This window comes from Neovison vison, chromosome X (genome assembly GCF_020171115.1).
Source record: "Neovison vison isolate M4711 chromosome X, ASM_NN_V1, whole genome shotgun sequence".
Classification (NCBI taxonomy): Eukaryota; Metazoa; Chordata; class Mammalia; order Carnivora; family Mustelidae; genus Neogale; species Neogale vison.
In genome coordinates, this window is record NC_058105.1 from 125097112 (window position 1) to 125121545 (window position 24434).

General features: G+C 49.1%; 1 protein-coding gene across 1 annotated transcript; it reads right to left on the reverse strand.

Annotated features, from left to right (window-relative positions):
* Positions 1 to 22385: 22385 nt before the first annotated feature.
* CLDN34 (claudin 34) lies at positions 22386 to 23803 on the reverse strand. The gene is made up of 2 exons (XM_044234764.1): positions 23790 to 23803; positions 22386 to 23055 (listed from the first exon to the last, which is right to left on the reverse strand). Exons 1-2 carry the CDS (start codon positions 23801 to 23803, stop codon positions 22386 to 22388), a joined length of 684 nt encoding a protein of 227 aa, XP_044090699.1.
* Positions 23804 to 24434: the final 631 nt, after the last annotated feature.

The following is a 24434-nucleotide window of genomic DNA, read 5'->3' on the forward strand; positions in this document are numbered from 1 at the left end:
GGCAGACCAGCACTCCTTTCCCTGCGTGCCGCCAGGGGCCCTTTCCAGCCGGCCGGGGCCGGCCGCGCCCCTCTCTGGTGCCCCTTTGACGGCTTCTGTCTCCCCTACGTGGCTCTTTTCAGGCTGAACTCGCTTTGCTGTCTTCCCCGAGGCTACAAAGCCTGAGACTGACTTCCTCACCACCACACTCCCAACCCCTAAAGCAGGCCCTCAGTAGGCTCCCAAGAGATGTTTCTTTAGTCTGGGGTTGCTTGACCTTGAGCTAGCGACATTGGGGCCCAGATGAAGCTGGGCGGAGGGGGCAGCGAGGATGCTGTCCTGTGCATTTCGGGACACTGCATGAACAGCATCCCTGGCTTCTACCAACCAGAGGGCAGCAGTCCCCTGTGGCCAGGACATCCTGAAATGTCCCCAGGCATCGCAACTGTCCCTTTAAGACACCAGGGAGAGATTCTTGTTGAGATGGACTCCGCTGCTGGCGCTGATTAAACGCCATGGGGCCACTTTTCCTTTGCTCCATCTGCTGGAGTCAGAGGAGACAAAGAGACCCAAGAGAGGGGGGGGGGTGGGGGTGGGGGTGTGGGGGGGTGGATCAACCATTCTCTTTATTCTATTCACATCCGCACAGCTCTCGGAAACCAAACCAAGCCGGAGCCGGGAACTCAGGCAACTTGTTTTCCTCATCTGCCCCGCGGCTTCCACTATCTCTCCACTCTCCTCATTAGGGCTGGCAGGGGCGGTCAACACCAGCTGAAACCATTTCCCCAAGGCCCCAGTTATCCCCGTCCTCCGCCTTCTCGGCTTCTCTAACACAAACTCTCCCTCCCCCTTATTTGCCCCCCGCCCCGCGCACAGGCTGATCCCCCTTACCGAGCCCTCCCCACGGGCCAGGGCCTGGCCCACAGCACACCCCACCCCGACGTGGCTCAGGCTGAAAGCCTTCGCAGTTGGCCCCAGCGCTCCTCAGCGACAGTGTCGGAATTCAAACCCCGCTCTTTCCTGGCATGGGCCCTTTCAAGGCTCAGTGACATGCCATTCTGAGAGAGCTTCTCACATTGGGGCACGGGCGGGGGCGGGGGTAGCGGGCAGGGGTGCTCAGGACAGCCAGCAGGTGCAGGAAGCTTCTGGCATGCCTGGTGCTGCTCCGCTTCCAGTGGCTGTGCTCCCCCGTTCCGCCTCCTCACTCCCCGCAGTTGCATTCCTGGTCACGAGAAGCTTGCGACAAAAGCCCCTTCTCAACTGTGGCCGGAAGGGCCTTTCCAAACCGCTCCTCTGGCCGTCAGGCCCCCTCCCCTGCTCCAGATCCTGGAAGGGGCCTTCTCTGTCTCCTCGCTGGTGCCCTCTGCTGGCCGCCTGCTCCCCGCCTTCCACGGCAACCCTGTCGTGCCCTGAGTCCCAACGCCTGCTTCCCTCTGTCCTTACTGGAGTGCTACCCTGGGTTGTCCTCTGACCTCAAATCTTGACCTATTTGCTTTCCCAGTGCCTAGGACTGCATCTGGAACGCCGGAAGTGCTCAACAGATGCTAACAGCTGCAATGCATGAATGAATGGCTGGAGGGCTTTGGTGGTGTTTTTTGTTTTGTGTTTTTTGTTTTTAAGATTTATTTATGTACTGGGGGCAGGGAGGGGCAGAGGCAGGGAGGGAATCCTGAAGCAGACAACCCCCTGGGGCTCAATTTCAGGACTGAGACCGCGAGGACCCAAGCTGAAATCAAGAGCAGGCTGCTTAACCGGCTGAGTGGCCGGGGTTTTTAAATAGTGAACACCATCATTTTTTGGCTGTAGGTGACAGCACTTCTTTCAATCTGCTTAGGGGCTTTCGAAGAGACACAGTTTGAGATTCCATTCTCATTTTTGTTACATCCATGTCTCCCTTCCCCCACTAAAAAACAGCCAGTATAATCAAGGGGCAATTACTTGGAAAACTGCAGAGACGGTTGCAGGTTATGAATCAGTCTTACAGTCTCTTCACCTTTAAAATATGGAACAGAGTCTGACTCCTACCACGGGGCTTTCCGTTTCGTAAGTCTTGTGCGTGCCGGTGCCCGGTAGGAAGGAAAGGGTCCTGAGGCCTGGGAACAGCCTGCGGTTGAGGCTGTGATATGCGAGGCATTTTACAATCGTTGCACATAAGGGAAATCGTTTGCCGGCTGAATCGTCATCATAAGAGCCCGCGGTGTGCGGGCATGGTAAAATTTGGGTAAAAATCTGGGTAAAATTTGTTACTAATACTTCTGGGGCTCCTGGGTAGCTCAGTCTGTGAAGTATCTGCCTTTGGCTCAGGTTGTGATCCTGGAGTCCGGGGATCGAGACCCCCCCAACATGTATCAGGCTCCCCGCTTGGTGGGGAGCCTGCTTCTCCCTCGCGCTCTGCCTTCCCCCTTCTTGCTCTCAAATAAATCAATAAAATCTTAAGAAAATACTTTTGTGCGTCTCTGAATATAAATGTCGACGCTATTCAAAAGCCTTTGAGCCGTAATTAAGCTGCCTGCGACAGCCCGGCTTACACACAACAGCCCGAGGAGATGGTGCCCGCTCCAGCTTGCCAGGCAAGGTCAAGGAGAAGCAAACAGGAAGGCGGGAGAAGAGCCCAAATGCTTGAGACCACACACCGATTTGACACGGAAGCCGCTTGACAAGGACAACTGCCAGGGTCTTTGGTTCCTGATCCAAGCTTCTCCAGCTCTGAATCTTGATTTGTTCCAGGTTAATATCGGGGCAGAAGGGAAACTGTGAGCTCGTGTCTACAGGACTCCGTCTGTGGGGCAGCATTCCCGACCAGGACATCTTCATCCTGAGGTAGGTGCAAGAAGGATTTCCTACCACTCTCATTCCACACGGTACTAGAGGGCAGAGCCCCAGCAATCAGACAACACAAAGAAACAAAAGATTTCCACACTGGTAAGGAAGAAGCCGAGCTGTCACTACTTATGGATGATGTGATACTACATACAGGAAACTACTAGAACTGGAATATTACTCAGCCACAGAAAGAATGAGCTCTTGCCCTTTGCAACAACATGGATGGTTCTAGACAGTGTAATGCTAAGCAAAATAAGTCAGAGAAAGACAAATACCATATGGTTTGACTCACCTGTGGAATTTAAAAAACAAAACAAAGAAAAAAAGAGACAAACCAAAAAAACAGACCCTGGACACTAGAGAATGCACAGATGGTGACTGGAGGGGAGCTGGGTGGGGGCATGGCGGAAGCAGGTGGTGGGGATGAAGGATGGCACCTGTCACCACGAGCACTGGATGATGGATGAAGCATCGGCTTGTTGTATTGTACATCTGAGACTTAGCACAACACTGTGTGTTAGCGACACTGGAATTTGAAAATAAAAATCTTAATAAAAAACAAAATGAAAATGATTCTAAGAATTAAATCAAGAGTCCCTTGGAGCAAGAGACATGGGCACCTTGCCGGAGGTGCGTGACTGTTTTGCGATCTGCTCTAACCAGCATCTGTCCTGGGTGGGAGGTGTCGTTGGGCCATCAGAGAGGCAGGCCAATTAGCTCAAGGATTTTGTTATCACGAGTAATGTTGCCATTTTGGCGAGACTTGTGTTGACGTGGTTTTCTCTTCTAGGAAGCAAATTAATTCTCTTTAAGAGACAAACACGGGTGTGTGCAAAGCCCTTGCACTGGCTGTCAAAAGCCAGACCTTCTTGAGACTTGTCCCAGAAAAGTGAGAAAGCCACGGCGAGATGCGGGGTTCCATAAAACCATTGAATAAAAAACATCTAAATAGGGGATTTATTTTTTTTAAAAGAAGTTATTTATTCATTTGACAGAGAGAGAGAAAGAGAGAGCACAAGCAGAAGGAGCGGCAGGCAGAGGGAGAAGCAGGCTTCTTGCCGAGCAGGGAACCCCCGATGTGGGGCTCAATCCTAGGACCCCAGGATCATGACCTGAGCCGAAGGCAGAAGCTTCATCAACTGAGCCCCCCAAGTGCCCCTAAGCAGAGGATTGCAATCTGGGAACTTGTCCTAACGTAATGGGCCCTGACCAGCGTGGACTCTGCTTACACCAGCTCCCTGTTTGGGCTTCACCAGGATTAGTCTCTCTGTCCTTGGCATTGGAGCGAAGACTCGGGCCTCCTGACAAACCAGAGATCCATTCAGACCTGTGTGTCCCTTGGGCTGTAGGTGACCATCCTCTAGATGGTACCTGGAAACTAGGAATGGGGACTGGGTGTGGGATAATCTCACCGTCTTCCTGGCGAGATGCTCCTCCCCCCAGCAGGTCAAGGTCTCTTCTTTTCTTCCTTTCATTTCTCATAGAACAATATGCATGTGCATGTGTGTGTGTGCTATTCCTTCAAGAGCTCGTTCTAGAAGTGGGAGAAACAGAAATCTCCTTGATTCTTGTTAGTATAGAACAATGGATGGGCTGACTGCGTTTCTGTATTTTCTCACAGCCCCATGTCTCAAGCCGGGCCAGACACAGCTAGATTTGCGGGTGGATTTGTCTTCCATTTGACAAAGCTCTGTGACAGCAGAAAGGAGGGGGCAGCATGCCAAGAGAAAATGGTGCGTCCCCAAGCCCCAGAGGAGGAGAATTTGGAAGCCCCAGGGGGTACGTCCTGCTGGTGGAGATGAGATGCGTGGAGAGGGCAGCGCAGAACATTTCCCGCCGAGAGGGGCACTGGGACCCGAGCATTATTTTGGAGTCAGCAGACAGACGGTGGAACATTCTTCTTTACCAGTGGTCATGACGACTCCAGCTGGGAGTTGGAGTGATAGATAGTCTCTCTCTCCATTTTTTTATTTTTTTTAAAGATTTTATTTATTTATTTCACAGAGAGAGATCACAGGTAGGCAGAGAGGCTGGCAGAGAGAGAGAGAGAGAGAGAGAGAGAGGGAAGCAGGGTCCCCGCTGAGCAGAGAGCCCGATGCGGGACTCGATCCCAGGACCCTGAGATCATGACCTGAGCTGAAGGCAGCGGCTTAACCCACTGAGCCACCCAGGCACCCCTCTCCATTTTTAAAAAAAAGGTTTTTATTTATTGATTTTTTCAGAGAGACAGAGAGAGCACAAGCAGGGGGAGGGCATCTTGGTTGCTTCCAAATTTTGGCCCTGATGATAGAGCTGCTGTAGATTTTGTGTGGACATAAGTTTTCAGCTTTTTAAAAAAGATTTTTATGGGGCGGCTAGGTGGCTCAGTGGGTTAAAGCCTCTGCCTTCAGCTCAGGTCATAATCCCAGGGTCTGCTTCCCCCTCTCTCTGCCTGCCTCTCTGCCTACTTGTGATCTCTGTATGTCAAATAAAGAAATAAAATCTTTTTTAAAAAAGATTTTTTTTGTTTTTTTATACAGTGCATTGATTTATTTTTTCATATTTAATATACAACAATGGGTATATGCATAGCACACAAAAAATGAAGGATCATAATTGAAAGCCAAAGCCCTAGCCCAGTCCAGTGCTACTTCTCACCAGTCTGTTACCTCCTTATCACTGAGTAACATGGTCTGTGTTCTTTATTTATCTTCAGAAATTTTCTCATGGCTTACAGCTAGGATGGCTGAGAGTACAGATCAAATTCACCATTCTGTCACTATTCGTATCATTAAAAAAAAAGGTTTTTAAAAATGTCTATTTACATATTTGACGGAGAGACAGACAGCGAGAGAGGGAACACAAGCAGGGGGAGAGGGAGGGGGAGAAGCAGGCTTCCTCTGAGCAAGGAGCCCGATTCGGGCCTCAATCCCCCAGGATCATGACCTAAGCTGAAGGCAGATGCTTAACAACTGAGCCCCCAGGCACCCCATGTTCTCAGCTTCTTTGCGCAGATGCCAGGGAGTGCAATTGCTGGTCCATGAAACTCTTTTTTTTTTTTAAACTCAGGAAGATCTCAGTCTCCTGTTTTAATGGAAGGTGTGGATAAGGAGAGGCTTATACCAAACCTTGGGAAGAGATAATACTACAGAGAATTTAAACTAGTTAAAAACGATGAAATGATCCTTTAAAAAATTTGGCCAGTGGTTGTAATGCTTCATAACTTCCGGTCCAAACTGCCTCCTTTTTGTGAAAATAAGATGGCTAAAGTGGGTGCCGCTTACACCTGGGAAGAATTCTCCCAAGTGTGTGCACCTGTCCCTGCCTGCCTGTCCTTCCGCTTGGCGGGCAGTGGCCGCCCCTTCTCTGTCTGGCCTGTGTGCGTGACAGGCGCTCAGGTGCAGGAATTAAGGGGGAACACGGCGGCCCCATTAAGGAGGCCCCTGATGGAATAAGCAGCTGCTTTCCGATTGGCTAACAAGGGAGTGAGGTGACCCTTGCGATCAGGTGGCACCAAGTGCCGCGGATTCTTCAAGACTGTCCTGTAGCGAGGCGGCCCGGGTCTCCCAGAGACGCGGTCTCCCCGGGGTGCTCGGGCCCAGCCAGAAGACGAGGAGCGGAGCGCTGGGCTCGGTCAAGAACGCGGGGCTCCCGGGCTCCGTGGCCGGCCAGGCGTGCTCTTGGGGACGCTCTGCGCCCCTCGGTGGCAGACTGTGTCCTCGGGCTTGCTTGAGAGTGAGCAGCGCGTGCTGGGCCTGTGGGAAACGTGCGCGATTCAAGACACGGTGGTCGCGTGTGCCAGGCCTCCAGCGGCCTGCGGAACCCGGCCACCGACGTGCTGGTGGCCCGCGTCCTCCTGTGGGCCGCCTGGGTCGCCGCTTCTCTCGGGCCGGTGGCCGTCCTTCTGGGACTGGTGTGTCTGAGGTCCCGGGGCCGCCTGGGAGGTTCCTCGGAGAGAAGCACGAACGTGGCAGGGGAAGCACTGTTCTTCCTCGCTGGACTCACCACGTCAGTGCCCGTGTCGTATGTCGCCCGCGCCACCGCGCGGAGCTTCTGGGGCCCTGACTTCCCGACCCACGCACCCGGTGGGACGAAGGCAACGCCATGATTCGCGGTTGGGTCGGTGGATTCTTCCTTTTGACTAGAGGTCTTCTTGTCATCGTGTCGCAGCTTTGTGCCAACAGATGGGCTGAACAACCAGCCCCTTCTCCTTCCAAACTGGATTTTTCGAGAAAAGTGCCTTTTGCGAAAGTAGAGTTTGTTTGAAAATGGACCATTGACCTCAAGCTTTCTTTCTTTCTTTTTAAGATTTTATTCATTTATTCGACAGAGAGATCACAAGTAGGCAGAGAGGCAGGCAGGGAGAGAGGGAAGCAGGCTCCCCGCTGAGCAGAGAGCCCGATGCGGGGCTCGATCCCAGGACCCTGAGATCATGACCTGAGCCGAAGGCAGCGGCTTAACCCACTGAGCCACCCAGGCGCCCGACCTCAAGCTTTCTTAAGAATGTTTCTAATGGGGGCGCCTGGGTGGCTCAGTTGTTAAACGTCTGCCTTTGGCTCAGGTCCTGGGATGGAGCCCCACATCGGGCTCCGTGCTCGGCGGGAGGCATGCTTCTCCCTCTCCCACTCCCCCTGCTTGTGTTCCCTCTGTCTCTCTTTGTCAAACAAACAAACAAATATATATGAAATAAAATAAGCCAATAATTCTGGGGCGCCGGCTGTCTCCGTCGCTGACGTGTGGGACTCTCGATGTCGGGGTTGTAAGCTTGAGCCCCACACTGGGTGTAGAGATGACTTGAAAGTAAAATCTTAAAAAAAAAAAAAATTCTAATAATTCAACCAGGTGTTCAATACGAGTGAACTTTTGGGGGAAGAGGGGAGGCTCTGGTTGGCAGTGTATCCCCGAAGGGGTTCTGGACCAACAGTGTCAGCTTTCAGAAATGCAAATTCTTAAGTCCCAACCCTGACCTTCTGGGGTGTGGGGCAGGGGAGGGAGGAAGTCTAGGAACCTGTTTTACAGGCCTTCCTTGAATTTTCTGAGACATTCAGGATGGAGCCCAGCTTTGCAGCGACCTGAGGCCTGGCCGGAAGCAGGAAGACGTCTGGTGTCCGAGGTTGCCTCCCACGGGGCTAGCAGTCGAGGAGGGGGTCATCAAATGTGCAGTGAGAAGTGCTGGAAACCAACTCTGCTATGTCAGTCCAGTTTAGTCAGGAAAATTCTGGATATTTCGAGCCGGAAAGATTTAAGACACGGAATTAGGTATTGGAAGAATGGGCTGGCCGGAGGAGCGCAGGGCAAGGAAAACGACTCCCAGCTGCCCGGAGCGCAGGAGGATGACATTCCAGGCAAGGGCATTTGCAGGAGGGGATTTACAGGAGGGCAACTGGACGGTGGGAGGAGAGTGGACAAGCAGAGAGGGTTGGACGTGGGTTAACACAGATGACCTTGCAGGCGGACTGTGACTGGTTCTCTGCCGGATTTCTGCCCCCTTCCCCGTAACGCTATCGCGGCTCACAGGAATGGCCGCCAGCACCGGTGGTCATTCATTCATACAGGAAACGCCGAAGGAGTGTCCCCCGTGTGCCCCATTTCCACCATGCAGCTGGCCGGAGAAGAACCTCCTGAGAGTGCGCTCCGACCCTTACTGGGCCAAACAAATTCTTTCCTGATAGACTGCATGTTGGGGAGGCAAGTCATACGTACAGCAGACCTTGGCAAATGGCCATGAACTTCTACCCTTCTACTGCCCAGGTGCTCAGGATCATGGATCAGCACTGGTATAGTCTTTTTTTCTTTTTTTGAGACTGATTCAGCTTCTCAGATTCTGCGAACTTATCCCAGGACTATTCCAATAAATTGTTTTGCTTGTTTGTTTACTTTTTGGTTTAGGTCAGGGTTTTGCAACTAGGGCTCGTGGACATCGGGGGCTAGATATTTGTCTGTGTTGGGGTTATCTTGCATCTTGTCGATTGCTGAGCTGTATCCCTCTCCTCACCAGATGCCAGTAGCACTCTACCTCCTAAGCTGTGACTATCAAAAATGTCCCCAGACATTGCCAGATGTCCCGTAAGGGAGAGAATCATCCCAGCTGAGAATCACCGACTCAAACAAACGCATGTTTTTTTCTCTTGTTTGCGTGAAAGAGTCTTCACATCCCTCATGTGTCCCAACATCTCTGGAAGACACGATTCTCTTACTCAGAGGAACTCAACATTGAAGGAACAACAGCCGTAGGACGCCAGCCATACTTAGATGGCTTCCGGCCTGAGGGCAATGGTCATCCCCATTCCTGTCAAGATCCAAAGGGTCATGATTCTCAAGGTAGGATGAGGGTTGCTGCCCTGAAATGAGAAACCAGTCCCGATATGGGAAGTCTTACAGTGGCAGCTTGTGTCTATAGCCAGTAGGGTCTAGAAACACGCTTGCAGCCCTGGACGTCCATTTCATGGCCTTCCCCACACCTCCCCACAGGGCTGACTGGGCTTCCTGCCAGGCTTCTTCCCTGGAGCTCCTTTTCTGGCCCAGCTGCGGGCCTGGTGTGGAGGGTGAAGAGTTACCTCACAGAACCACCATGTTGGCCTACTGAAGCCACCCTTTGTGACCTCACCCAGATTTCCCAGCCTTTGCTCTGCCAGGACTGGACTTTCCTTCTCTTAGAGGTTCGGTCACTCAAGTCTCACAATGCCTTGCAGCCCATTCTGTCTGCAAAGCCCAAATGAGTCCCTCGTAACATGAGGGAAAGTGGAAACCAGACTAGTTAGATTGTTTCTAGAAAATTCATTCTGGCTACTCAAGATCACCATCAGCCTTGGAGTTCATAGACTGGATATCTACCATCATATCCTAATACTTTCGCAGATTGAGGAATTCAATTTTGTTACCAGATGTTAGGGATTGCTTCTTTACCTTTTGGAAAATCAAGCTAATCCTTCTTTGCCTTCAGCTGACACTTAGACATTTTCTTAATAATTATAAAAAGAGGTATTTTGATCCATGCCTTGGGCTGTAACCCTGTTGGACCTGTGGAGTAAGTGCTGTGAATGAGAGAGTTGCTTCTGAGTCAGCCAAGATGGGAATAAAGGGGCGCTTAGTCAGTGTTGTTCATAACAGAGAACAAGTGAAAACAATCATTCTCAACAAAGGATTCTCAACGGCGGTGTTTCGGTTTCTCGGAAAGGAAAGACAACTTTATTATTATTATTATTATAGAAACCTAATAGAAATAGAAGAGGAAAGGACTCGACACAGAGATGAAGGTAATAGCAGGCAGTAAGTGAGAATAAGGCGAGGTCGCATCAGATCGGGTACTTACAACGTCCAACCTCGCCGGCCGGGCAAGCCGGGCGGAGACAGCCGGGCTGGCGGAGCCACTGACCAGCCCCATCAGGGCCATATTTACAGGGCAAATAACAGGGCTTGAGATTAAACATTTGCTCGCCTACATGCAGTCTGGAGCCGGCCGCATCTCTACCTTATCACGTTTCTGTATTTTTAAGGAGCCTGGGCTACGGGTTTTGCCTCCCCTCCCGGCTTTCATTCCGGGCAGGCCAGCCTCGCCCGGAGCGCGAGGGGATGTGGGACGACATCTGTAGCTCTTGGCATCCGGAACCGAAGGGCCGGTTCTGACCTGGAAGCCAGAGGTTACATTTAAATAACCAGGCTCCAAGGTCATTGGCACAGCACGAGTCGCGCAAACAACATTCCTCAGCCTGCCTGTGTCCACGCGGGGCCAGGCGGTGGGTTAGGCGGGACACATCCCGGCCGCGGGCACTGCTTAACCAGCCAAGGTCAGACAGTCAGGCGGAAGATGCCACATTGACGCGGTGGGTGGGCTCGGTGACCCTTTCCACGTCCCATGCCTGCCCGTGGGGATCGGATCAGGTCAAACCCCGGCCCGGAGTGTGTGTGTGTGTGTGTGTGTGTGTGTGTACACGCTTCATTTGTAACACTCCCGCGTGATTGCCGTCTTCTGTCACAAACTCTAAAAATCAACTCTGAATGTTGTTTTGTGACTTCTGAAGGAGAAGTTTATTTCCAGATGCTAGCTCTGAACCTGGCGTGACAGGACTCTCCAGGAAGAAACAATCCCACATTGTGCGGCTCAGGAAGAGCCTAGGGAGAGCAGCTCATGGAGCTTCGGGAAAACCTACACGGACCCTGCTGTGTGTTCCCCGGGCCCTGCTTTGCTTTCCTCCGGGGCACACGGCAGGACTCCATTTCCCAGCCACATGGCTGGTGTGAGTCACTAGTCGTAGAGCGGAAATACTGCAACCACTTCCGGGCCAACCTATGAAAGGCCCCATGAGGGACGGCCCACCCTCCTGTCCCTGGATCCAGAGTCACTGTTGTTTTATCTTTTGTCACAACAATGAATGCTCCCCAGATGGACACAAAAGTCTTGTGGGGCTTTGGTTGGAGTTCTATCACATGGATGAGAACAGCCAATTTACAGCACTGAGTCATCTCGTTCATGAACATGGTCTACGCCTGTATTGAGTAACTTGTCTTTCATGACTTTATTTTTTATCTTATCTTTTTTAAGGTTTTGTTTATTTATTTGACAGAGAGAGAGAGACAGAGAGGGATGGAACACAAGTACCGGGGAGTGGAAGAGGGAGAAGCAGGCTTCCGGCCAGGACCCTGGGATCATAACCTGAGCCGAAGGCAGATGCTTATCCAACGGAGCCACCCAGGTGCCCCATTTATTGATATTTTAGGAAGAAGGCATATGTTTTCTCATGAATTTGATGTGTATGCTCGAGCAACAGTAAGACAGCTGTGCTCTGTGGAATCAGGTTTCTGACACGAGTGCAGCCAGTCGGAAATCCAGATGGATTTCTGACATTTTACAGAGAACCACACATGCTGTCGCACACTGTTTGCTGCTCTCCTGCTTTCCACTGTTGGAGGAATCTCTCTCTTGGGTGGAGACCAGAGAACTCTAAGAAAAACAGACGGATGGAATCTCCTAGGCTCCAGAAGTCACTCACCGTTCTTACAAAGGAAGAGCACGTGGCCTAAGGAGACTATGCAGAGGACATAGCGGCGGTGTGTGACATCTCCGATAAGACCCCTCAAGTCACGAGAACAGTAAGCTTCTGGAGCAGGAAAACCGCTCTCCAGTGGATAATTCTGTCAGTTCTTTGTTGTTTTTGTTTTTGTTTTTTTTTTAGATTTTATTTATTTATTTGACAGACAGAGATCTCAAGTTGGGGGAGAGGCAGGCAGAGAGAGAGAGAGAGAGAGGAGGAAGCAGTCTCCCCGCTGAGCAGAGAGCCCGATGCGGGACTCGATCCCAGGACCCTGAGATCATGACCTGAGCCGAAGGCAGAGGCTTTAACCCACTGAGCCCCCCAGGCGCCCCTCTGTCAGTTCTTTGACTACTGTAGGAGGGACAGTGTTAGAAGGCCTCGGGGTCCATGCCAGCTCTACTTCTGACCATGGACAAACCGCTTAGAATCTATTTTGATCCCTCGTGTAGAGATGGGAGCCCCCCGCCCCACACCCTTTTTTCTGCCACAGGAACTCTGCGCCTCCCGGTGCTCAGGCCAACCCAGCACGTTCTCCAGGGGCTGCCACAGGGAGAAAGAAGGGTGAGAGCAATTCATGAACCAGGAGACATCAGGTCATTGGGTGTTATGGCAGCTCAGGTCCCGGCGTTTCCTCAGAGTCCGAGCTGGGACTGAGGGGAAGGCTGGGGAGGATGCGGGAGTTGCCAGCACTGACCCGCGCTGCCCTCCCTCCCTCGGACTGGGAGTGCTGTCACTGTCATGTGGACTCCTTATTTCCTGGGGTCAACAACGAATGTTCTAGCACCTTTGATTTTGTCTCCAGCCCAAATGCCATATGGCATCTCTCTGGTTCTTGGTTACCCTGGAAGGATCTCTGTGGGAGAGAAAGAAGGAAAGAGATACCACAGCCCTTAACAGGATCCTCTAGCACCAACTGGAAAACACAGGATCCATTCTCTGTTTGTTCCTGTGAAAAATAATCATTCCAAAAGCTGCTGCAGAAGGTCTTGAAATTCATTTTTTTCCCTTTTCTTCCTTTACCCTTCTGCCTCAAGGCAAACCCTGCCTTGGTGCTCCCCTTGCCTTTTCTTTTTTTAAAGATTTTATTTATTTATTTGACAGATAAAGAACAGAAGTAGGCAGAGAGGCAGGCAGAGAGAGAGAGGAGGAAGCAGGCTCCCTGCTGAGCAGAAAGCTCGATGGGGGGCTCGATCCCAGGACCCTGGGATCATGACCTGAGCCAAAGGCAGAGGCTTAACCCACTGAGCCACCCAGGCACCCCAACCCCTTGCCTTTTCTATCTAAGGTCTTTATGACCCATCGCCCTTCTCTTTGTTGAGATTGAAGGCGGCAGAGGGTAACCACCTCATTTCCCCCAAAGCCAACTCCGTCACTTCCCTCTGTGACCAACAGGTGTCAGATGGGCTGCTCTCTCCATGGTCACCATCTCTCTTCTGAGCACGATGGAGTAACCCTTCCTCATAAGCTTTTCTTCTCAAGCTTCCATTTTCCAAGGAACCCATGGTTTCGATCTGCTTAAATTACACAAATCCACATTCCAATCCCCTATATGTAAAGTTGGTCTTAATTCGACCTATTATAGGGAAAGATTTCACTGGCGAAAACATGATGTTTACCTAGAAACCGGTTTACAAGCCATTCTTATAGTTGCCTGGAGAATACGAGGGACTCAGGCCAAGGCCAGCCCTGCGGGTCTGAATGGGACTGGGCCTTGCTCTCCAGCTCCTTTCAAAGACTTGGGAAGAAAGCCAGGAACTCTTTAACTAAATGCAAACGGGTGTGATTTCCCCCTAGTTCCCAATGCTTGAGACCTAAGGGCATTATGCAAATAACGGTCAGCCCAGACGCAGAGAAAGAAGATTTACTAAGGAATGCTTTTAAGATTTCACCCAATCTCCATCAGAGAGGAAGAGTCTGTTGCCCACAGATCAGGATACAAAGCCTAAGGGCAAAGTGTCTGTTTAACATTCTGACGCAGCACCCAGCCCACTTGGGTCCACAGGCAATGTTTTTGGGACATGTACGGAAATAGCTGGTAGACTTCTGTCACAGTGGGAAAAATTCTGTGAACACGATGCTCTCTAAGTCTTACTGAACAGTGTTTGAAAAGAAGGACATTCCATGCGAGTCCTTCCGCTTCTCTCCGGTGAACACAGTATGACCTCAGTCCGTCGCTCTAGATTAAAGTGAGTATGTCTAATTTTTGATATTGTTGCAGTCATTCATTTAGTTTCACTGAGGCCATTTAGACATCTGGAGAGTCTTGTGACCGGTGGGCGGTGTGTGCCCAGAGCCTGCGCGCTCTTGCTTCAATGTGTCGGTGACCCCGCTCTGCAGAGCACAGCCCGTGCGTGTTTGGGGAAAGAGCTCGTCAGTGCGTGAGCTGCTGGGGTTGTGGCTCTCCTCAGCCGGCGGCAAGCATGATTTTGGAATGTAATCAAATGGAGGGTTAGGAGGGCTTGGAAGTTGCACTGGAAGTTGCCTGGGCCACTCAGGAAGTTTGGGAGAAAACGGGATTCCACAGTCCATGAAGGGCATGTCTATGGGTGGGGTCCTGGGAGCAATGATTTATTGATTTTAAAGTTTATTTATTTATTTGAGAGGGAGGGAGCACGTGTGAGTGCAGGGCCGGGGACGGAGAGAGGGAGAGAAAGTCTCAAGCTGACTTCGTACTGAGTGTGGAGCCTGAGGCCGGGCTCGATCTCAAGACCCTGAGATCATGACCTGAGCTGAGAGCAAGAGCTGGACGCTGAACTGACTGAGCCACCCAGGCGCCCCAGACTACAAACATTTTTAATTTTTTTAAAATTTCCTTTTATTTTTCTAAAGATTTTTATTTATTTGACAGAGAGAGAGAGTGAGCACGAGCAGGGGAAGCAGCAGGCAGAGGGAGAGAGGGAAAAGCAGGCTCCACGCTAAGCAGGGAACCTGATGGGGGGCTGATCCCAGGACCCTGAGATCATGACCTGAGCCGAAGGCAGACGCTTAACCCACTGAGCCACCCAGGCACCTAATACAAAATTTAAAAAAAAATTATCTTAACTGTTGTATTAGTATCACCGAAAGAGAAGAAATATTTATGACCCCTATAACACACACACACAACTTAAGTGCTGAATGGAAAAAGTAAATATGGGGGGCGCCTAGGTGGCTCGGTGGGTTAAGTCTCTGCCTTCAGCTCAGGTCATGATCCCAGGGTCCTGGGATCGAGCCCCACATCGGGCTCTCTGCTCAGCGGGGAGCCTGCTTCCCCCTCTCTCTCTGCCTACTTGTGATCTCTGTCAAACAAATGTCTTTTTAAAACATTTTATTTATTTGACAGAGAGAGATCACAAGTAGGCAGAGAGGCAGGCAGAGAGTCTTTCTTTTTTCTTCTTCTTCTTCTTCTTTTTTTTTTTTTTGGACAAGGCTGTGAGGAAGCAGGTGTTCTCACCGATCACTCATGGGAATGCAAACTGTATGATCCTGTGTGCACTGACCCTGTGCTCCAGGAGTCCTAGGAATCTATCCTAAAGATACACTGGCAAAAAGACAAACATATTCGCCCAGAGTCTTAACACATACACACCTGCATGCAGAGACACGCAACGGGCTGAACGAACCAGAGTCCAGCCACCCGAGGGCGAGTACTATGCAGCCATAACACAGTGAGGACGATCTGTGTACTGATGAATTTATCGTCCAGTGAAAAAGCCAGTTATATACATGCACACCGGGTAATACATGTACTATGGTCGCATTTTGAAAAAGATGGAATAAATATGAACATATAACATCCATATTTGCAATAGAAAATAAACCAAAAATTCAGAAGTTACGTAAGATGGGGGGGGGCGCCTGGGTGGCTCAGTGGGTTAAGCCTCTGCCTTCGGCTCGGGTCATGATCCCAGGGTCCTGGGATCGAGCCTCACATCGGGCTCTCTGCTCAGCAAGGAGCCTGCTTCTGCTTCTCCACCCCGCTCCCCCCCCCCCTGCTTCTCTGCCTGCTTATGATCTCTGTCAAATAAATAAAATCTTAAAAAAAATTTAAATTTAAATTTAAAAAATTGGTGGGTTTTCAATCTGGGAGAAAGAAATGTAATCAAATTGCAGCTAAAGATTCTACATGTTTGAACTGAAAGAAGTTTTCTGTTTCTTCCTCTTAAAAGTTCATATATCCTAGTTCTGTCCACTAAAACACCTAGCTATCAAGACAACCAAAGAATGAGCACAGCAGTGCCTAAATTGTTCATCTCTAAATACCATCTCCATGCCTCGGGCTCACTGAAGGACCGACATGCCGGTTCAAGGTCTTGGGCCTGAAACGTACATGATGCACCTGGGTCATCTTGTTGAGACCCAGAAAAGCCTCGAAGACTCATGGAGACTGCTGATGGGGTTTCTTTCCAGAGTGACGAAATGTTCTGTCATCAGGTAAGCGGTGCTGGCTGTACAGTTATGTGAATATACTAAAAACCTCCCTTGTACCTGTGGTTTTTTATGGTATGTGATTTATACTTTAATAAATTGTTATTAAAACGTTAAAGTATTTTTAATAACAAAAATGGTATGGGAACCATCATCACGACCACTGGGCAGACCACAGGAATCATGACTGACTGTGAGACACACGAAGTTTCTTTCAGTTGGTGGGGATAGAGACTCAGCTAGTAGATTTTCTAGTGCAGCTCTGGAGTCCAGGAGGAGGGGTATGGCTAATACCAGCATGTACCGACCCCACCGTCACAGTGAAGGTTTTCAATGGGCAAAACCTTGCTGGTGTATAATGTAAATCTCAGACAGCTGGAAAATTACAACAAGAAATTCACTAAGACAGAAAGGAACATCTCTGAAGAACATGAAAAAAGTGCTGAATGCAAAAAGCAGATTTTTCAAGCAAAACGCGTATGGAAGAAACATCCCAGAATCCAGTGTTTTTTTGCAAAAGTATTCTATCTTCCAAACAGGCGTGAGCCATAAAAGAGCTACATGCTCTGGGAAAAGACTTAAGAGGTTTTTCTTTTTCAAATAGATTGGAAAACATGCTGAAGGAGTTGAGACGAAAATATCATGTCCCTGGACTTCAGCAACCTTTATCAAAATGACGGCAAGCTCTCCGAGCCAGAGAAGGTTCAAACAGGCATGCACATGGACTGCAGGCCTAACTACTGATCCTGGAGACTATGAGCGCGCCATGATTTTACTGCGTTCAGAATTTGCTTTGTTCCTGGGGCGCCTGGGTGGCTCAGTCAGTTAAGTGGCCCACTCTTGATTTTGGCTCAGGTCATGATCTCAGGGTCCTGGGTTCGAGCCCCGCATCAGGCTCTGGGCTCAGTGGGGGGTCTGCTTGAGATTCTTCCTCTCCCTCCCCCTGTGCCCCTCTCCCCACTCAAGCACACTCACTCTCTAAAATAAATAAATCCTTTTTTTTAAACTTTATTTTTTCAGTGTTCCAGACTTCATTGTTTATGCACCACACCCAGTGATCCATGCAGTCCGTGCCCTCCACAATACCCGCCACCAGGCTCACCAACCCCCCCCCCCAAAACCCTCTGTTCCTCAGAGTCCACAGTCTCTCATGCTTCATCTCCCCTTCCGATTTCCCTCAACTCCGTTCTCTTCTCCATCTCCCCATGTCCTCTGTGTTATTTGTTATGCTTCACAATTAAGTGAAACCATATGATAATTGACTCTCTCTGCTTGACTTACTTCATTCAGCATAATCTCCTCCAGTCCTGTCCATGTTGCTACAAAAGTTGGGGATTCATCCTTTCTGACGGAGGCATCATACTCCGTAGTATACATGGACCACGTCTTCCTTATCCACTCGTCCGTTGAAGGGCGTCTTGGTTCTTTCCACAGTTTGGCAACCGTGGCCATTGCTGCTATGAACCTTGGGGTACAGATGGCCCTTCTTTTCACGACATCTGTATCTTTGGGGTAAATACCCAGGAGTGCAATTGCAGGGTCATAGGGAAGCTCTACTTTTAATTTCTTAAGGAATCTCCACACTGTTTTCCACAGTGGCTGCACCAGCGTGCATTCCCACCAGCAGTGTAAGAGGGTTCCCCTTTCTCCGCATCCCCTCCTACACACGTTGTTTCCTGTCTTGTTAATTTTGGTCATTCTAACTGGTGTAAGGTGGGATCCTAGTGTGGTTGTGATTTGAATCTCCCTGATGGCTAAAGATGATGAACATTGGGCGCCTGGGTGGCTCAGTGGGTTAAGCCGCTGCCTTCAGCTCAGGTCATGATCTCAGGGTCCTGGGATCGAGTCCCGCATCGGGCTCTCTGCTCGGCAGGGAGCCTGCTTCCCCCTCTCTCTCTCTGCCTGCCTCTCTGCCTACTTGTGATCTCTCTCTGTCAAATAAATAAATAAAATCTTTAAAAAAAAAAAAAAAGATGATGAACATTTTTTCATGTGTCTTTTAGCCATAAAATAAATCTTAATTTTTTTTTTTTTTTGCTTTGCTCCTGGATAGTGTCTCTGCAGAAAGACTCTTCTCTTTGAAATATTGACATTTTTCTAGTCATGTTTTTTTTTGGGGGGGGGGAAGAAAACAGACAATGGTTCCAGTAATGATTTGATTTTACTAAAAAAAAAATTTTTTTTAGAGCGCCCGGATGGCTCAGTTGCTTGGGCATCAGACTCGTTGTTTCGGCTCAGGTTGTGATCTGAGGGCTGTGGGGGCAAGCCGCTCTGGGCTCAGTGGGGAGTCTGCTTGAGATTCTCTCCCTCTCTCTCTGCCGCTGTCCCCAGCTTGTGTGCTCTCTCTCTAAAATAAACCTTTTTCAAAAACGCTTTTCTTCTTCCGGGGTGCCTGGCTGACTCAGCCAGTAGAGCCTGCGATTCTTGATATTGGGGCCATGAGTTCAAGCCCCACGTTGGGTGCAGAGATTACGTAAAAAAAAAAAACACTTTTTTTTCTTAAACTTTAAACATAGGAACCATCGCTGAAAAATGTTTAATGAAATGATTTTAAGCAGGGTATATCTGTACCCATTAATATTGTAGGTAGGTTTTTAGCTGGTAAAGTTAATGTGTTTTAAAAATAAGCTGAAGGGGCACCTGGGTAGCTCAGTCCGTGAAGCATCTGCCTTCGGCTCAGGTCATGATCCCAGAGTCCTGGGATCGAGCCCTGCATCGAGCTCCCTGCTCAGCGGGGAGCCTGCTTCTCCCTCTGCCGCTCCCCCTGCTTGCGCTCTCTTGCTCTCGCTCTATCGCAAATAAATAATCTTTATAAAAATAAATAAAATAATAAGCTGAAGATTATGAGAAGGAGGAGTTTCTAGCATGCCCATAAAACAATAAATCAATTTTTAAAAACTGTCACTTAAGTTTTGAAAATGAGATCCATGAATAGGTCTCAAGAGATCTGTGAACTGGTACAAAATTTTTTGTGTGTGGGAATTATACTGCGGAGAATTTCCATGAGGTTAAGAACCACTGGTGTTAAAAGTAATTAGACACAGAGTAAATAAATATACTTTAATTTCAACATATAACATTTGATGAATGTAGTTGTTAAGTCTATTATTGATATATTCTTCTCTCTACTATTTTGTTCTTTAGGAAAATCATCTTATTATAATGAATTTTATTGATAAAGAGTTGTTTGAGGTAAAGAGTAGGTGATGCTTGTCTTGAATAGTTTTTTTTTAATCTTAAAATAATCCTGATAGATACATGTCAAAGGCCACATGTCCCTGTGGCTCCATTGCCGAAGATGGGACAGTTTGATCATTAAGGGAATAATAAGGCACCTAAGGGAAACACTTGGAATATGCAGATGCCCACAAGTTACTATTAAAAACATTGATGAGACAATTAGGGAAATCTGAGTATTGACTACGTATTTGATTACATTAGGAAATTATTCACTTTTCTTGATGTGATAATGACAGTGTGGTTAAGAAAAAGGAGTCCTTGGGCACCTGGGTGGCTCAGTTGGTTAAGTGTCAACCTTCGGCTGAGGTCACAATCCCAGAGTTCCCGGGGTCGAGTCCCATATCGGGCCCCCTGCTCAGTGGGGCGTCTGCTTCTCCCTCTGTCCTTCACCCTGCTCGTGAAAAAGAAAAGGAGACCTTATCTTTTAGAGATGTGTACTGAAGTATTGAGGAACACAGTAATACACTGCCAGGGATTTAGTACAAAGTAATCCAAGGCTGGGGTTGCTGAGAGTCAGTGAGGACAGGGGTGAAACACTAGTGGCCCATAATGAAGATTCTTGAAGTTGAGATAATCGATGGGCTGTCTCCTTTTGAATGCATCGGAAAATTTCCATAATAAAAACATGCAAACAATCTCATGAGTTCTTGATACTCAAGAAAAAAGACAAAAATGAAAACTGATAGGGAAAACAATTTTAAAAATACATTAGTGAACACCAAGATTAATGCATTCTTCCTCCTTCCTCTAGAAATTTAACAATTAAAGGGGGAAAACGAAGCATTTGCCTTGCCTTTTGTGTATGAGCTGAATTTTAGAGAACCCAAGTGGCCATACCTGAGGAGGGAAACTTTTCTTCTTTACGAAAGCATCCCAGCTACTAAATCGGACAAGAACGTTCACATTAGAAAATCACCACTTGTAATCCTTAGTACAATAAATGATTCCCACAAGGACCATCAGAAGTGGAAGTCTGATGACATTTTTAAGAGGGGTTGGGTTTTCCTGTCTGGATCCACGCATCAATCTTAACATTGCTAAAAAGGTAAATTATGATACGCCACCTGCTATGAGGTACTCCGTACTATTACAGGGCATTGCCTTAGAAATACTCCCGCACAGGGGAGCCTGGGTGGCTCAGTGGGTTAAAGCCTCTGCCTTCGGCTCGGGTCGTGATCCCAGGGTCCTAGGATCAGGTCCCGCATCGGGCTCCCTGCTCAGCGGGGAGCCTGCTCCCCGCTCTCTCTGCCTGCCTCTCTGCCTACTTGTGATCTCTGTCAAATAAATAAAATCTTAAAAAAAAAAAAAAAAAGAAAGAAATACTCCCGTACAGAGAGTTGACCTGGGCTCTAATGAAGCCTTGAATTGTAACAAGTTTGATGCTGGGACAACTGACCCACTTTCTTGGGCAAATCAAAATGATTGAAAAGAAAAAAAAGGCAAGGGCACCTGGCTGGTTCAGTCGGTGGAACACGGGACTCTTGATCTTGGGGTTGTGAGTTTGAGCCCCATGTTGGGTGTAGAGATTACTTAAAAATTAAAATCTTCGGGGTGCCTGGGTGGCTCAGTGGGTTGGGCTGCTGCCTTCAGCTCGGGTCATGATCCCAGGGCCCTGGGATCGAGCCCCGCATCGGGCTCTCTGCTCGGCAGGGAGCCTACTTCCTCCTCTCTCTGCCTGCCTCTCTGCCTACTTGTAATCTCTGTCTGTCAAATAAATAAATAAATAAATCTTTAAAAAAAAAAAATTAAAATCTTCAAGTGGCGCCTGGGTGGCTCAGTGGGTTAAGCCTCTGCCTTCAGCTCAGGTCATGATCTCAGGGTCCTGGGATCGAGTCCCGCATAGGACTCTCTGCTGAGCAGAGAGCCTGCTTCCCCCTCTTTCTCTCTGCCTGCCTCTCTGCCTACTTGTGATCTCTCTCTGTCAAATAAATAAAATCTTAAAAAAAAATTTAAATCTTCAAAAAGAAAAAAAGGCAGAGGGGGTGCAATAAGGGGAGTAGTTTAGCTTGAGATTTAAGAGACACAGTGAGCATCTTCTGCGGACAAAGTAAAACTGCAGAATTATTTTTGAGGCATTTAAAAGTTCTGTTAAGTATTTGATGACAACAAGGAAAAACTGTTAAATTTTTTAAGGTATAATATGGTTATGCAAGGAAATGCCTGGGGTTTCCTTTAAAATACTTTGAAAAAAAAATAGGTTAAAAGCAAGGAGCTATAGGGACGCCTGGGTGGCTCAGTTGGTTAAGCCGCTGCCTTCGGGGCTCAGGTCATGATCCCAGCGTCCTGGGATCGAGTCCCACATCGGGCTCTGTGCTCAGCAGGGAGCCTGCTTCTCCCTCTGCCTCTGCCTGCCACTCTGTCTGCCTGTGCTCGCTCTCTCTGACAAATAAATAAAATCTTAAAAAAAAAAAAAGCAAGGAGCTATAAAGCTAATATGACAGAATCTTGACTGATTGTTGAGTCTGATAAGGGGTGTGTGGTGATTTCTTTTATTCTACTTCTGCATATTTTGGGGAATTTTATATGATAGAGCGATGTTGATCACCATACCACAGGAAATAAAGTGGGTTGTTTTTAGCAGAAGCTTAAGAGGGAAACGTGAGAAACACACAAAATCTCATTTCGACACACCAGGTTTATGTAGTGCTTATTTATTCAACAATAATTAAAATACAGATCTAATAAGACCAATAGGCAGGTGAGGAAGATTTTTTTTTTAAATGAAATTTCTCGATTCAATCAAAGAGCTGGTGAATCAACGAAACAAAAGATACAGAAGGTAAAAGAAAGAGTTGGCCATCTTCTGCCCCAAGCTACCTGTGCCATGGTCTGGAATCTTTGTAAATATTGGATAGGACACTCTGCTAATATTTCTCATAAACCCTTGGCCATCCTGGATTCGCAAAGCCGACGAAGTCAGGAATTTCACATGTCGGAAGTCTGAGGATGCACTTGGGTAGCCGTGGAGAACTTGTGGGACAGGAAAATCACCCCGCTCAGCAACATCATGAAGGCGGCCAGACACGCCACCAGAAAGGCACTACCGATCTCCTGAGTGTTTGGCTTGAAGGGAATCGACAGCGACGGGGGGAAGGAAATGCCCTGCTCGCTCATCACCGAGTGGTAATTCCAGACCACGGCGACGGCGATGCACACGCCGGAGGCCAGGTTCAGGATTCCCGAAGCGATGAATGGGTTGAAGGGGGCGTTCTCTCGCAGAATTCCCAGGTACGCGTTCCTGAGAGCGAAGATGATGGAGGCTCGCCCCAGGAGGCCTAGGATGCTGGCGATCAGCAGGAGGTTTTGGGAGACACGAATATCAAGCGGGAGATACTTGTCGCGGTAGCTGTACCGTTGACACAGGGTGACTTTGCTGTGGTCGCTGACGTGGTGGTACACGCAGACTTTCCACATGCCCACGCACACCAGGCCCGGGGGCAGGAGGGCGTTGTTCTCTATGTACCACACTCTCCATTCCACGAGGCCCATGGACGTGGTGGTCAGGATCCAGCCCACCGTGGCCATCGCAAAGCCGGCCACCTGGCAGTTGGCGCTCGTGATGAGCAGCAGCATGGCCACTGCGCACCGCGTGGAGCTGCGGACAGACAAGGGGTGAGAGAGGGTGAGCGGCCGCCTCGGGCCGGGATGCGCCCCTGTGGGCCTGGCACGAGACCGAGAGTGGGGACCCGAGATGTTCACGCTCTGCCGGCGGGACACAGGGCGGGCCGGCTTCGGGAAGGGCCGGTGGCCCTTGTCATCGGAAGTCCGACACGGCACCGACTTTCAAACAGGCACTTCCACTTCTGGGCATTCGTCCCCAAATGAGACCGGCCACGAGCAGAAAGTGGTCATCACGGCACTGCGCCGACTGAAAATTGGGACACGTTCAGGCCCAGCGACTGAGCTCGGCTGAACTGTCCCTTGGTGCCGAGTCGGTGCCGTGTCGGTGCAACCGGGCTAGTACGCGCCGTGGCTCAGTGCGCGGCTGGCATCGGGCAAGGGGCCGTGCCCCGTGTCTGGCTGTTTTCCAGCTCCAGCCCCGCAGGGATGCTCTGCTGCCTCTCACTGGGGGCCCCAGTCGGCTGCGGGGACGGGTCATTGGCTCGGTGTTTGGACACCGGGACTGGTTGCATGTTTGGGCCGTTAGGAGTAGCGCTGCTCTACGCATTTCCAAGCGGTGTTTCTGTGCGTGTGTGCTCTCGTGTTTCCCGGGTGGATGCCTCAGGCCGGGCCAGGGGCATGGAACAGATGGCAAGTCTATGCTCAACTCTTCAGAAAGCGCTACCTGCTACCCCGCTACCCGCTACCCCGCCGGCCCCACCACTTTGCGTTCCCACCGGCATCGCGCGAACGTTCCATTTCCCCATCTCTGCTCCCGCAGGTGTTGGTTTCGACTCTTGGATGACATCCGTTCTAATTGCCACGGAGACGTGATGTAACCAAAAGGAAGAAGGCCACAACGTACCAAGGACAGGCGGTAAGCTACAGAATGGGGCATCTCGTCGTGGCTCTAAGAACTGGAAGTCTGTATGCTAAGTTAGTAAGAGACATTTTTAACCGGGTCAGAGGGATTGTGAGTTTTAAAATACATATATATATTATTATATTATCTTATAATATTTCAATATATTTATATATAATTATAATACATATATAAAAACAAAGTATAATATATGAATATATATTTTATAGTTATAATATACAGTATATCATAAAATATATATTATAAAAAATATATATTTATAGCACACAAATCTTAAGTGTACAGCTCAATAAATTATTAATAACCACAAAGACACCTCTTGGTTTCAGATATGTAACATTACCACTTCCTTATTTGTCTTTACTGCTCTTTCACCTCTCAGCATGCACCCGTAAAGCATCTCAGTTCAATTCTGCCTGTTTTCCAAAACAGGGATCATGCAGTCAGCATGCTTTCACTTGACCCTGTTTACGACCTTGGATTGTGATTTT